The 16,342-nt window shown below is 36.1% G+C and overlaps 1 protein-coding gene across 1 annotated transcript in view; it reads left to right on the top strand.

Moving 5' to 3' along the window:
- ITGA1 (integrin subunit alpha 1) overlaps positions 1 to 16,342 on the top strand; it is a 170,887-nt gene that overhangs the window by 113,329 nt on the left and 41,216 nt on the right. The window contains exons 10-14 of the mRNA XM_055252682.2: positions 173 to 246; positions 958 to 1,102; positions 8,485 to 8,630; positions 11,627 to 11,770; positions 12,873 to 13,130. Coding sequence (XP_055108657.2) covers positions 173 to 246; positions 958 to 1,102; positions 8,485 to 8,630; positions 11,627 to 11,770; positions 12,873 to 13,130 — 767 coding nt within the window. The remainder of the gene's footprint in view (positions 1 to 172; positions 247 to 957; positions 1,103 to 8,484; positions 8,631 to 11,626; positions 11,771 to 12,872; positions 13,131 to 16,342) is intronic.

Below are 16,342 nucleotides of genomic sequence, written 5' to 3'. Positions count from 1 at the left end.
CAGGCCTACCTAGAAATTTTGGGTTGAGAAATGTATGGCTGAAAATGCCCTAAGATGTTTGAAGTTCTGGTTGGTAAGACCACAAGCTCTACCAGTTATCTGTATTCTGCAAGTCAGTAGTGCATGAAAAGGCATTGTTACTTATTTACAGTGATATTTTCCCATGTTATAGCTACAGCTGACCAGTCAGCAGCTTCATTTGAAATGGAAATGTCTCAGACTGGCTTCAGTGCTCATTATTCACAGGTATGTTGACCAGTTGGTGAAAAATGAACTATATGTTTGCAAGACTTCCCTTCCCAAAACCAACATCTAGCCATCAGTATGTAAGTGTAACGTGCAGTTCATAGTTTGAACAATTATGCAGGCTATGATGATGTTTTCTAATTCAAATAGGAAAATGTCATTTCACAAGCTTCTTATTAGGAAAGTATGTTCTCTCACACAGTTCACTACATTGTACTAATAGTTGTGAATCAGACAGTGTGAGCCGTGCCTTGTAATTATGTATCTGTCTAAATGAAATAATTTAACATATTTGCTACAGATGTGGAATAATTTTCCACAGTGTCAAGGAATTCAAGGGTCTTATTAGAATTCCATGTTCAAGACCTAGGATGCTGGGCACCCAGAATAAAGCAGAGAGGCAAGATTATAAAATACATCATTTGTAGTTAATGAATGAAAAGGCATAATGATCCTTGCAATAGAATATTGACATTTCCATGTGCAATTTTACTGTACAACTTGGGCAAGTTATTTGTGCCTCGATTTCCTTTTCTGTAAAACAGGTATGGTAGCAATAGCATCTAGCCCATAGAGTTATCATGAGGATTATATGAGCTAATAAATGTGAAGCACTTTGAACAGTATACCTATACACATTGTTAATGGCGTTTAAGTATCTCCCCTTATTATTTTTATTAAATATTATTATCTTATTTATTTGCATGTGAGGACTGGGTCATGCTTGGAGCAGTAGGGGCCTATGATTGGAATGGAACAGTTGTCATGCAGAAGGCTAGTCAAATCATAATCCCACGAAACACAACCTTTAATGTTGAGTCTACCAAAAAGAATGAACCGCTTGCTTCTTATTTAGGTAAGGTTTGGATATAATTATAAAAGAGTTGTTTTACTTTTCCATTTTTTACCTTTAGCATTATTTGCTTATGTTTCTATAGGCTTGCAACCATATAGCAAGATTATTTCAACAAGTTGGGTATTTTCCAGAACCCATGCAATGTTTCAGGACTCTGAGCAGCTTTAGTTACTCAAAATGACATACATGGGAGTCATTTTTTGTTAGTAGGGCTGTCTAATGCAGGGAATGGTTTAGGATGATATGTGCCCTTTCTGGTATGTTCAGTCTCTCTGTGTCTGGTATCAACTTTAACTTCAAGAAGAACTTTGAACCTGGTGGACAAGAAATGAGAGTAGAAAAGGAAACCTCAACTTCTCCTATATCCTGAAAACCAAACTCTCATGTTGTCTTAAATGTCTTCTATCATTAATTTCCCTCTATGGGTCCTAATTTGGGAAAAGAAAAATGTATTTTGTCATGTAACTTCTTCTTTAACAGTTCCATTCACAATCAGACAAATATTCAACTTAAACCCAGTGATGTAACGTGATCTTGTTTCCCAGCGTCTTGCCAGAAATGAGGAGTTACATGTCTGGTACCACTTTATTTGGGATCTATACCAAGCGAAGCAACACCCGGGGGATGCCAGGGAACTCTCCCCTCACTGAAAAAAGATATTCGCCAACAGTTGGGAGGACCTAAAATAAAAAGGACCATCAGGATATGGCTTCCCAGCTCTTACTCACTCAACAAATATTTGGGGGGTCCTCTTTTGCCCCAGGCATTCATCTTAGTGCTGGGGATACAGTGATAAAGAAAACGCATACCTTGGCCCGGAAGCATTCACAGCTTCACGTGTTAGCCTTCCTCTCTGGGATCTTTCTGTCCCAGAGGCAAGTCTTTTTCTCTCTGTCCCAGTTGCTTTCTATTTTACCAGGAAGGTGGCAGGTCTTTACTGCGGTGTTCATACATCTCCTTATTTAAGGACACCTATTAAAGCTGTAGGGGCAGCAGGACTTAAAAAGAATAAAAGGACTAGAGTTTTAGATGACTAAAAATGTAACAGTCAACAGCAGCTGCACTGTGACTGCTAAAATCTCTTAAGACATGTAGAACTGCATGAATTAAAGTCCAGTCTGTTTCTCATAGAAATCCTGTTACATTCCACTCTGGTCAGCCAACAGCTACAGTATCTTGTTGTTCTGAGTATCACATACTACAAGGAGAAAATGACAAACTAGGATGTGCTAGTAAAAGATTACATAGACAAGTCAGCTCCAGAAGCGATTCCCTGCTACGAGTCTCACTCTCTCCAAAACTTAAAGAAATTGAAGGTTAGAAAACAAAGTGTGCATTGTATCTCTTTTAGGTATTTGGAGGATTGTGATATAAAATATAGGGGTTAGGCTTAAAATTCATTTCAAATTTTAGCATTGAAAGGGATCCTATGGAGCATGTAGTCTTAATTTCCAATCAAGAAACCGAGAGATAGAACAATTATGTCCCAGCTGCCTATGGCAGGTGTGAAACCACAATTGAGGCTTCTTGACTCTTATGTCAGTGTTCATATCACGATACCGAAATAACTGATTCTGGATTGATTAAGAAAGCACTGCACAAATATTGAGTGCCAGCAATGTGCCAAACACTGAGTTTATACAGAATCAAAACATAGATGAGGCAGGCCAATTCCTACATTGATAAACCTTACTTTTTTGGGTGAGAGACAATAATGAAACAAGCAATCACTATCAGTATGATATGTGCTATGACACAGAATACCTAAAAATGAGGGCTGGGGATTAGATTAGCTATCTTCTAAAAGTTCATTACATCCTAAGGTTCTATGAGACTGTTTATGTGAAATACCTTGGAATCAAGAACCAGCTTAACCTGAGGCTTCTATTATATGTAGAATAAATATAGAACATTTATCTTCCTATATAATGGATGACATATAAATTAGTAAAACTCCTTATGAAAGGCATTTGACAATGTGTTTACAGAGCTATAAAAAATATTAGTACCACATTTATACAGAAATTTCACTTCTGTGGACCTAACCTAAGGAAAAAAATCCAATATTTAAGAATGCCAAGTGAACAATGATTTCCATTGTATTATTATTGATGTTATTGGGGGAAATGTCATTATCCTAAATGCCCCAAAATATGCAGATAGTTAAATAAATAGTAAATCCACTTAATGAATATTACACACCCATAAAAATAACAATTATAAAGCTGCTGATTCTATGATAATAAAGACTTGAAGCAGTTATGGTACAAGGTGTACAATTAATGATAGCCATGAGGTCATAGAGACTTGAGCTTGTTTTCTGATTCAGCCCCTGGCTATGGCTTTAGGCAAATTACTTTCCCCCTCAAAGCCTCAATTTTCCTATTTCTAAAATGGAAATAATTACACCATATATATCATTTGGGTTGTTAGATTAAGTAATGACTATTTAGTACTGTGACTGACACACAGTTAACACTCAGTGGGTGTTGTCTGTTATTTTATTATGTAAATATTATTTTGTATTTTTTTATTATGTAATGTTATATAATAAACATTCCTCTTATTAGTATTGTGGTAGGCAGAATAATGACCCCCAAAGATGTCCATGTCCTAATCCCTGGACCCATGAATAGGTTACTTTGCATGGCAAAAGGGACTTTTCAGATATGATGAAATTAAGGATCCCAAGTTGGGAAGATTATCCTCAGATATCTGGCTGGACCTGGTATAATCAAGCATTCTAAAAATCAGAGAACCTCTCCTGGATGTGGCCAGAGGGAGACAGAACTATGGAAAAATGGTCAGAGAGATGCAGTGTTGTTGGCTTTAAAGATGGAGGGGGGCCACAAGCCAAAAACTGTAGATGGCTCTAGAGCTACAAAGGGCAAGAAAACGGATTCTCCTTATAGGCTCCCAAAAGGAGCACTGACCTGCCAATATCCTGATGTTTAGTCCAGGAAGCTCTATGCCAGACTTCTAATAAACAGAATTGTAAGATAATAAGTTTGTGATGCTTTAAGCCACCATGTTTGTGGTAATTTGTTACAGCAGCAATAGAAAACTCATACATAATACAAAATAATAATAGTAGCTGACATTAGTACTATTACTAATAAGTACTGAGTATTTACAAAATTAAAGACACTGTGTGAAGCCCACAAAGATGTGTATGATATTGTTGCCACTCTTAGGAAGCCCACACATTTTAATTGATAACACTGTAGTTTTTGGTATTCTTACTTATATGTGATTAAATTCCTTTAAAATAAATAAACTTTTAAGAATCCTAAATTTGTCATTCCCAAAAAGCTTTGGTTAAACGTTGCTTAAAGCAGATGTGGAGAATTCAACTTAAAGATGCCACTGCAAGTAAGAAAATATTAAAAGAATCTTATTTCTGACCACAGTATTTATAATATATGACTTCTCTCTGTCCAAAAAGGAAATTTTTGGATATGTTTTCTACAGTGCACTGAGATTTTCTTTTCTGTTTCAGAAATTATTTCATTAGCTTACTCATAAGTGAGGGGATATGACATTTTGCCAACATAAAGTCTAATACATGTAAAATTTCATTCAAAATAGAAAAGCATCCAGAAAAGGCAGGACAAATATCTTGTGTTTTTTTCCACCCAAAATAATATTCTAAATCTGAAATGAAGTTTTCAAAATGTTTCTTCGTGGGGGTCACAAACTGAGAAGACACCGAGTGTATTTTTTCATAAACTGTATGGATTGCAAGTTGCAAGACTATGAAAAATCTTATGAAGGAAGCAGAGAGGCAGAGGCTCTATTAGAAAAATCCCGTGCTTATCAGTAATGATCAGGAAGCTGTAAGAACTCAAGCTGTCGAACATCTGTCTCAGAACATAGTCATACCTCTATCTTTCTATTACCCAAACTGCTTTATGCCAATACAGGCATTGCAAGTGAATTTGGTGGTGAAAATACAGCTGGGATTATGTTCCCCCGCCTCCTCCACCCACAGTTTGCTGAATTCTATTCCTGCCATACAGCTTTCAAAGGAGAAGGAAAGATGTGAGGCAATGTCATGGCATCAAGACAGATCATACCTGTTTCCCATTACCTCACTAGATCTTGGCCCTTTTCCCAACAAATGAATTATGAGAGCTGACAGAATTCATTCTTCATAAATGCATGCAAAGGGCTATGCCATCCATTTTAGCCTTTTCTTCCTCTTTTTTTTTTTCTCTGTATTTGAGACAGAGTTTCTCTCTTATTGCCCAGGCTGGAGTGCAGTGGCATGATCTCTGCTCACTGCAACCTCCACCTCCTGGGTTCAAGTGATTCTCCTGCCTCAGCCTCCTGAGTAACTGGGATTACAGGTGCCCGCCACCATCCCCGGCTAATTTTTTAGATTTTTGGTAGAGACTGGGTTTCATCATGTTGGCCAGACTGGTCTCAAACTCCTGACCTCAGGTGATCCACCCATCTCGGCCTCCCAAAGTGCTGGGATTACAGGCGTGAGCCACCGCGCCCAGCCCTTTTCTTCCATCTTATTCTTTTCTTTTTCAGGAAACACTATTAAGCTTAAATATTTATAATTATTTTCCTTCTATTAAAATTAGGCTTTACTTGGCTCTGGCTCTCTTTTTCTTTTCTTCTTTCTTGTCTTTAGACACCCATGCCTCAATTAGTAACTACACTAACTGGTAGTTACTGTCCCTGAGATTATTTCAGCTAATATTTTTAGTTATCAAGTGTAAGTAATCAAAGAGAGTTAATTAAATAATCTCACAACTCCTAGCCTCAAACATAATTTTTAACTCATTTTTAAAAGAGGCCTTTTATCAAGTTACATTCACAGCTCTGCAAATTACACACACACACACACACACACACACACGTACTAACACTGTCATTCTACTCCCTTCTTTATAGTTCTTAGTAGAGTGGCATGAAATAAAACGGCCTTCATTTTGCACATTCTTCTTTTCCATTTTATGTATGTATAAACATGGCCAGAAAGATTCATTTTAAAACAATATTGTGGTTAGTAATATAAATATAGAACACATTACATGTTTGAAAAAATATTTTAGATTCTATTATGTATAATAATAAAAAACCCTCAAAGAAAGAAGAAAGAATGAGAATGTGAGGAATATTCATAAAGGATAATACACCTAAGGAATTGTGTTCCTTTAGCACTTGTAAGAATAAACATATTGTATAAAAACTTTTGTTCCTTTTTAACATTTTTGAAAGAAAGTCAAACTTACTTTATAGTAAAATACTTGGTAAATGAGTTAGAAAAATGATCTTTTCCTCAGTGAGGAGTGCTATTCTGTGACATTTTGAAAAATAATCTTACTTCTGCTACACTGATGAAATCTGGTTATTAGAAGAGTTATTCCTTTTATAAAATCAAAATCTGCGTGTGGTAATTTTTATTCATTGATATGGCTCTCTTCTCAAAACACAAAGAACAAATCTAATTTTTCACTCAAAAATTAATCTTAAAGACACAATTTATGCTCTTCCTGTAAGCAGCCTAAGATGATCTCTTAAAATGGTTTACTATTCACCTGACCCAGAACAACCCAAAAAATCATTCAAATCAAGAGATTCAAATCTTCGTGTTCACTTTAAGAACATCCATGAAGCTACCCAGGCAATCAAGGGTATGTATATCTGAAAAGCCAACAAGTATCTGAAAGATGTGACTTTATAGAAGCAGTGTGTGCCATTCCATCATTGCAATGGTGGAGTTGGTAGATGTGTCCAAAGCCGAACAGTGGAGCTGGACAGAGGGTTTATGGCCCCAGAAGAGTGCTGAAAGTTTGTTGCACATGCTTAAAAATGTAAAAAGCAGTGATGATCTTAAAGGTTTGTATGCAGATTCTCTTGATCATCGTGTACATCTAGGTGGGCGAAGCACCCAAGATGCACTGGCTCTGTTTACAGGGCTTATGGTCAGATTAACCCATACGTGACCTCCACCCCCACTATCGCACCCACCACACTGAGATGATGCTTACTGAAATAGAACAAATTTTTCTAAGCCAGAGGAGGAGGTTGCACAGAAGAAAAAGGTATTCCAGAAGAAACCGAAGAAACAAAAATAATGATCCAGGAATAATTTCAATATAAAATATATGCAAATAAAATCAAAAGTAGAAAAAAGACAATCAAAATTTTAAAAAGCATGGAAGCGCAATTAAAATAGAGGAAAGAACGGGGCACAGTGGCTCACACCTGTAATCCCAGCACTTTGGGAGGCCGAGGAGAACGCATCACAGGGTCAGGAGATTGAGACCATACTGGCTAACACGGTGAAACTCCGTCTCTACTAAAAATACAAAAAATTAGCCAGGCGTGGTGGCAGGCGCCTGTAGTCCCAGTTACTTGGGAGGCTGAGGCAGGAGAATGGCGTGAACCCGGGAGACGGAGCTTGCAGTGAGCCGAGATCACGCTACTGCACTCCAGCCTGGGCGACAGAGCTAGACTCCGTCTCTAAAAAAAAAAGAGGAAAGATCAGATACATGAAAAATGATTCAAGCTCTCTGTTGAATAAAATCACATTAAAATCACAGCAAGGTACTGTTGTTAGACAGTGTTTAACACCTATTAAAACATACACAAATTTAAATAATAGTGATGATACACAAAGCCTGGGACAGTTTCATGAAATTGTCTTTCATATGGCTGTTCATAGAACAAAGTAGTACAAATTTTCTGGAAACAATTTTCTAGACACTATAAGAACCATTAAAAACTTGATCCAGTGATCTATTCCTTGAAATTCACTGTTAAAAAATCCAGAAGAGGGACAAATTTAAATGCCCCAAGGTGTCTGACATCTTAAGTATAATACCAAAAATATTAAAACCACCTGAATTCTAGTGTGTTATGGGGAAATGGCCATGTAATATAAATGCAATGTCTTTACGCTTTAACCAAGAGCGATCATCTTCAATTATTTAAAATTACAATTTAAAAAGCTAGTAGCAGCACAGAAAAGGTTTACATTTTCTATGATTCCAATTATATAAAAAGTGTTACTTTCTGTAATGCAGACACATATATCCAAATGAAATACAATTGATTTATTACAAATTGGGGTGGGGATGTGCAATTTTTTTATGCGTGTCATCGTTATATCATTTGTGATTTTAAATAATGAAAAACTCGGATTGGAGGAAAATAACTTCTCAGGAGAAAGCAGTTGTGGTAGATAGAGAGCATATTAAAAGCTTCCACCAAAACAAATTCTTTACATGCATTGAAGAAAAAATATTATTTTCAAAATATAACCATATAAAAATGATTATCTTGGCCATTTAAAAAGAGTCTTAATTTATTACATGAAGACTTTAAGGGTCCAGGTGGTATATCTGGAATCTTTCTTTTGTTAGGTTACACTGTAAACTCTGCTACTGCTTCTTCTGGAGATGTGCTCTATATTGCTGGACAGCCTCGGTACAATCATACAGGCCAGGTCATTATCTACAGGATGGAAGATGGAAATATCAAAATTCTCCAGACACTCAGTGGAGAACAGGTAAACTTGAAAAATATTGTTTTATTTAAATTAATCTATTCATACTCTATATATGTTTACTATCTATTGTCCTAAACTTTAAAAAATGCAATACCCACATATTCAGTAACAACTGGGAACAGGGCCCTGTGTTAGGTTCTTTGGAAGGATGTATAGTGTCTGTATCTTTGTCTTCATGTTGGATGGGTGTGGAGGTAAGATGTACAATAGATGTAGATACAGATGTACAAATATATACACAAAAAAAGAGATCCAAAACATTAAGAGGCATGAAATTACCAGTGGCCCAGACAATACAGTCAGAATATGATGAGATTGCTTTAAGCTAGGATTGGTGCAGAAAAGCTTATTAGAAGATGAAATTTGGGCTGAATCTACAAGGGATGATAGAATGTAGATAGGTAGAAAGAGCAGTGAAAGAGAAAGTTAAAAAGATAACATGGACCCATATTATGTGAGGTTTTGAATGGCAAATTAAGAGCTTGGATTTCCTGGAGGTAATGGGAAATTGTCTGTAATATTTAAAATTGGAAAATTCTTATTAGGTAGTATTGAATATTAAAAGAAGTTTTGGAAATTATACATGAAATAACATTTATATATGTACATATAAAAACTGAAAGAAACATAAATATGCACATTTACACACACACACACACACACACACACACACATATTAACTGAAAGAAAGATCTAACCATGCTTTTTGTCGTTGTTATTTTTGAATTGTGATAGCTTGGGGAACTTTTGTTTCTAAAAAGTTTTCTGTATTTTTCAACAGTTCTACAGGGAGGATTTATTAACTTTATTCCACGGTCCTTTTACAGAGGATGGGAGAGGGGTTCTTCTTAGCCTTCACTAAATATTCCAACTCTCTAGACTAGAGGGGCAGGACTGCATCAGCCCTCCCGCTCTGCGAGAGTCCAAGCTGCAGCGCAGCGCAGCAGTAAAGCTCAGGTGCAGGGATACTCACATTAGGCAGGTCCACAAACTGCACTCGCTTTAAAGCCCCGTGCCCCGCAGGAGCAGTATCTTTTATGACAACACCATAGACATAGCTTCCAGGGTCTCCACAAGGGGCGGGCCGGCTACAAGAGTAACTGCACTCTGGGAAGTCAAAAATATGTCATCTTCATCAGGTACTTATAATTCATTTATAATTGCACACAGCCTGAATACAATATTCCAATAAGAGGTTATTTTTACCCCTCTCAGTGTTGCTTAGCCTTAGTGGTAAAGTTGAAATCCCAGCCTCAGCAGATTCCCAGGGCAACAGAGTTAGAGTAACTAAAGGTCAGATCCTCATGTATCAGGTGAAAGGGTTTTATTAACTCTTTGCCCACATTTATGCTTGGAAAATGCGTAACAGTTAGAATAAGGCTATTGTTGTAGCTCAAACTGGAGGTAAGAAGAACGTAAAATAAGATGTCAGCAGTAAAAATGGAAAAGGAAGGACCATGACAGATATCAATAATGGGAAGTTGACAATAGTAAAATGAAGCATTTTAGATGACGTCTTAGATCCATTATCACTCCATTAATTGTATACAAGACAAGAAGTGTCAAATTTTATGAAAATTTGCATATGAAAGTTGAGGAGAGTATCATAATGATTTAAGTCGTGAATGATTTCAGTTTCAAGCCTGGGAATCTGAAAGAAAGGTGGCTGCATGATTAGAATGTCAATACCTCAAACAATTTAGATATTTTTAACAATGACGTTTGGCTTTTAGACAAGTTCCTTGTAACAGTAAGCACAAATTCAGATATTTGCAGGTGCCAGTAAAGTAAAGTCAAAATAGGTAAAGTCAATGAGTAAAGCTGCTGGGCAAAAAAACACAGGAAGTGGTGGGCACCATGGCCTTGGGCAGCTTTTGAGCTTCCACTGAGCTCCAGTTGACGGTTGCCATGTGGGGAGGAAAGCCCGGAGTTGCAAGATCTTCTATTTTATTTATGTTTATAATTAATTCAACATTTAAAAAAACCTCTCAAGGCCCTCGAAAGCCTGTGAGAAAAGTGCATTCAAAAGTCAGTATCTTTCGCCCACATGCCTAGAAGAAATGTCTAGAACTGTAGAACTGAAGCCTTGAGAAGGAAGACAGAATGATATTTGCAATTGCCTAAGTAGAAATTTTTAAGAAGGATTGGTCATCTAGGGTAAGAGAATGGACAAAGGCTACAGGTCTGAGCTTTAGAAGAGGCCAAAATTCAGAAAATGAGAGTTGGGGAAGAAGTCAGTAAATATGAAAAGGGTGGTCTATGCCACAGGGGCAAGAGAGTAAGAATAAAATCGCAGAAGGCAGTACAGGGAGATGTACAGTAAGATAATTGTTAAGAGCATCAAATATTAAACATAGAATAATATTTGAAAAAAATAAGCATTTAGGTAATGAAGTATAAGTTCTCTGCTTTTCTCTAAACGGATTTCTATCTTTAAATGAGAAAACATATTGCTACAAGGGATGATCCCCCTGCAATCCTTCCGTATTTTTCTATGTCCCATAGCTGCTGGGATAAGACTTAACCATTTCATTGAGAAGACAATCTTCCAAGACTATGAGGTGAAATATGCCACACCAGTATTCCAGACAACTCAGCTCCTTATAATGTATTTAAACATATATGCAACCATTGCAGCATGCATTCTACTGCTTATCTAATTTTATTTCCTTAAAAATCACTATAGTATTACTGACCTTTTCTGATTTGTGGAGAAGAAAGAGAGGTTAGAGTGAAATCCAAAGAAATTCATTTTGTTACTGTCAAGCGATGAAATCTGTAACAGCTCTTCATCCTCAAAGATGGAACCGACTGATATTCTTTATCCTCATGAAAGAGCCAATAAATAACTGTCAGGGAGCATCAACTTTTGTCTTTCATTTCCTTTGCCAACTAGCTCCTCTTCTAGATTGCTAGAAGTAAAACAAATGTAGATTTCAGTTTCCTTGAGAATTTCTGATGTTCACTGGGCTGTTTTGTTTCATTTTGTGTCCTAGATTGGTTCCTACTTTGGCAGTATTTTAACAACAATTGACATTGACAAGGATTCTAATACTGACATTCTTCTAGTCGGAGCCCCTATGTACATGGGAACAGAGAAGGAGGAGCAAGGAAAAGTGTATGTGTATGCTCTCAATCAGGTAATGGTGTCTGAGTTTGGTAGAAATCCAGGAAAATCTCTTCCTTCTCTTCATTTTTGAATAATAAATTCTAATTTTTCACTCACTTTGAGAAAACAGAGCAAAGAAGCTATCAGGATTCATTCACTCCACCAACCCCTCTGTTTTGAAATGACCATTTATAATTCTAATAAAGTAGCTCCAACTCTTAGATATTTTCTGCTTGGAATGTGAATTATGTTTTAACAATATATAGGAAAAAGGAGGTAAATATAAATCTCACTAAACTGCTAAATAAACCCACAAGGCTTATTTAGGCTGGGAGGCTTATCAGCTCTGGCTTGGAGATAGATAATAACCTCAGCAGTTAAATCGGATAGGGTGGAGGGGGAGAAGTCATGAGTTTCAAGGCAGCAACACTGCAGGCTTCCAGGGCTGGAGTGAGATTTTGTCTTCTATTCCTGACTTTAGACATCATTTTTTAAGTTAAATAATTTTTAATTTCTTCATTAGAAGAGTTTTGCTCTTTACAGCAAAGCCAGTGTTTATCTGTTTAGCTTTTCCAAATATGTACATTCTCTCCTAAATTGATTATTTTAAATAATAAATCATATGTCTTTCTTCCTATCATTTTTTGGCTTCCTCCTGTCAACTTTTTTTGTCCTGGGCTGTTTTGTCTTTTTCCAAGAAAGTGTGTTCTTGATTACCTTTGCTAGTACTTTCTGTCTGGGTTTTTTTTTTTTTTCTTCCAGTCTAGGCAGCTTTAGAGAAAGTTTCCTTTTTGAGCAGAATAAATTTTCACTTTGCACAATATTGGGTGAAGAAGGGATAGTGGCACAAATTGAGGATATAATATTATTTGGCTTGAAAAAGATGCTCTAAATTGTATACTCAATTGCATTAAAAAGAGATTCCATTAAAGTTTGTCTCCCACACTTCTGCCATCTGCTCTTTGGAATCCCTAACTTTGCTCTCAGATAGGCAAACTTTTTAAGAAATTTTACCAACTTTACCACTAATGTACAAATGGCTGTTAATAGCACTGATTTAGTATACTTTAAAAATTCTACTCTGCTGTAGTAATGATGGAAATACATAAATATCCTGTTTTTCTTTCTTCCAGACAAGGTTTGAATATCAAATGAGCCTGGAACCTATTAAGCAGACGTGCTGTTCATCTCGGCAGCACAATTCATGCACAAAAGAAAACAAAAATGAGCCATGCGGGGCTCGTTTTGGAACTGCAATTGCTGCTGTAAAAGACCTCAATCTTGACGGATTGAATGACATCGTGATAGGAGCTCCGCTGGAAGATGATCACGGGGGAGCTGTGTACATTTATCATGGAAGTGGCAAGACTATAAGGAAAGAGTATGCACAAGTAAGAATTGAAACCTGCAGATTCCCACCCTTCAGTGATAAGTCGGTTCAATGCCAGGCGTTACCTGTCTAACTTCATGAGTTATTTAATTTCTTCCTCCTGACCTTATTGAGAAACTAGATTTAATTCTCTTTAAGTGTTCCTTATAGATTAATTACTATATATATATGTATACACACACAGACACTATATATATACACATGGTATATATATAGTATATATAGTGTATATATGGTATATATAGTGTGTATATAGTATACATAGTGTATACATAGTGAGTATATAGTATATATAGTATATATAGTACATATGCTATATATAGTATATATAGTGTATATATGGTGTTTATATAGTATATACACTATATATAGTGTATATACTATAGATAGTATACAGAGTGTATATATAGTATATATACTATAGTGTATAATATATATACTACATATAGTATATATAGTATATAGTATATATATAGTATGTATAGTACATATACTATATATAGTATATATAGTGTATATATGGTGTTTATATAGTATATATACTATACATAGTGTATATATAGTATATATACTGTATATAGTGTATATACTATATGTAGTCTATATATATACTATATATAGTGTGTATATATTACTTTATATATGTAGTGTGTGTGTGTGCGTGTGTATGTGTATATATATATATATTTTTTTTTTTTTTTTTGAGTCGGAGTCTCGCTCTGTCACCCAGGTTAGAGTGCAGTGGCGCGATCTCGGCTCACTGCAAGCTCCGCCTCCCAGGTTCACGCCATTCTCCTGCCTTAGCCTACCGAGGAGCTGGGACTACAGGCTCCCGCCACCTCGCCTGGCTAATGTTTTGCATTTTTAGTAGAGACGGGGTTTCACCGTGTTAGCCAGGATGGTTTTGATCTCCTGATTTCGTGATCCGCCCACCTCAACCTCCCAAAGTGTTGGGATTACAGGCGCCCGGCCCTAATTACTTTATAAATATATACTTATATTTTATACATTTATCTAGTTTCCTTTCTGTTGTTATTTTCCATGTCCCCAGGATTTGACTTTTTGAAAGAGTAAAAAAAAGAATACTTTGTAACAATGCTGTTTAACATCTGCAGTATGTCCCATTCTAAATAGAGGGCACTGCTTTCTGAATAAGGCAAAAATAATTGTATGACTTAGCCAATAAAGGATATTAGATTCTTGATTTTATATTTAATGTCCATGCTGTTATAATAAAATTGCATTAAATTTATATTAAGTTGATATATTTTCCTCAAGTGAATTAGGATTTCTAAAGGTTTATAATTTTCTCACAAGTAATCCTTAGAAAAAATAAATCTGAATATTAACTTTAAGCTGCAGGGAATTTATGTTATTCCTGTTTGTAATTTGTTGTCAGTTAACAGCTCTAATCCACAAGTGTATTTTTTTTCCTGCATTAGAAAAATAACAAGTTACAAAAGTGCTTAATGCACTATAAAAACAAAAGAATTTAAAGGAGTTTCAATGTAATTGTCTGTTTTTCAGTAATCATAGTCGGTTAGATATTGAATAACTACTTACAAATAGAATTCACTACCTTATAGCTTATATAATTTGAAAAGAAATCAGAATATTAATTATTTCATTTTCTTTTTGAGTGTTCTCTTTGGTTCCTTAGTCAACAGAGCTCTCAAAGTCTATTCCTGTAATACAAATGTGAGTGATTTTTCATAAAACCGTAATGACAATAGTGAACAGAATAAAGGGCTTATTTCAATAAGAGCACTTGTATCCATTTGATAAATAATTTGTTTCTGTTGAAAATCTTTATGGCATTATTTACTTAAGAGACAGGCAATATTAATGACTGGGGCATGATGGAATTAGGAAATGCAGGAAGAGGGTTCTTTCTTATATTCTAATACTTTATTCCTTCAGTGTCAATCCTGTAAATTTAATGGGGTAGCATTTGAAGTAGAAAAGGAAAGCTAAATCATTGTCAGATGAAATAGATTGTCATAAACAACTTGTTTTCTAAATGGTAAATCAAGATGCAAATTTAAACAAAAGCAACAAAAAGAATATTAGAGTTGGATTTGCTTAATTACTGGCAAAATGTTTTTCCAAGGAATAGGTGAAGATGTGCTTACTCATTTCCATGAGAACCAGAGATGCTGCTTATGTATGGGATAATCCAGAATCAGTCAAGCCCATAGAACCAAGGAGTCAGATATCTCCTGAATTCTTCGCTTAAAAAAATGAGGAGGATGGCTAGGTGCAGTGGCTCATGCCTGTAATCCCAGCACTTTGGGAGGCTGAGGCAGGCGGATCACGAGGTCAGGAGTTCAAGACCAGCCTGGCCAACATGGTGAAACCCCGTCTCTACTAAAAATACAAAAAATTAGCCAGGCATGGTGGCACGCACCTGTAATCCCAGCTACTCAGAAGGCTGAGGCAGGAGAATCACTTGAGCCTGGGAAGCGGAGGTTGCAGTGAGCCGAAATAGCATCTCAAAAAAAAAAAAAAAAAAGGAAATACTTTCAAACGAGCCTTACCTGTTTAAGGATGAAAACTGTTTCCATTTAGTTTGCCTTAGTAGGCTTCTTATTTTATGTTATTTATGTGGAAAACAAGAGGCTGAGAAGTCTTGAAGTTTAGGGAGGGTTTGTAAGTCCTGTCTGCTTGCCATGGGCTTCTGTTAAAAGCATTAGCTTCAGCTTGAACCAATGCTAAGTCAGGAAGTACAGATATCAAACATACTATGTATGGTAATGTGCACAGATCAGTCTTCAAGACATACTCATTTGTGCCATCTCAACGTTGTGAACACATGTGAGTGGAATTGAGTCTCTTGTGCCCTCAACTTTTAGGACAATTTTTGAAAGACAGTAGAGATTACATATTGGAAAATGCATTTGATGGGATGTGTTATTTATACTCAGCCGCAAAGTTCAGTGAACTCCAAATTGACCCCTAGGACAATCTTCTACTCCCCTCCCTACTTTGCTGATATGATATGTTTTCAAGATTTCCGGTACCTTTAAATATGTCTGTGTAATGGGATTGACTAGGAAGCAGAAAGCACAGAACCAATTACTCGTACTGTTTCCTTTGAGGATTAGACAAAATGACATTATATAATTTTTCCCTCTCTCTCTGGTGTCAGTGACCTTGAAATGATTTTGTCCGTACTATAGAAAGGGCAATATCCTCTGGGAACATCTGAGTATT

This window comes from Symphalangus syndactylus, chromosome 18 (genome assembly GCF_028878055.3).
Source record: "Symphalangus syndactylus isolate Jambi chromosome 18, NHGRI_mSymSyn1-v2.1_pri, whole genome shotgun sequence".
Lineage (NCBI taxonomy): Eukaryota > Metazoa > Chordata > Mammalia > Primates > Hylobatidae > Symphalangus > Symphalangus syndactylus.
The sequence above is the reverse complement of the archived record's forward strand: the minus strand, read 5'-3'. Positions and strand labels throughout refer to the sequence as shown.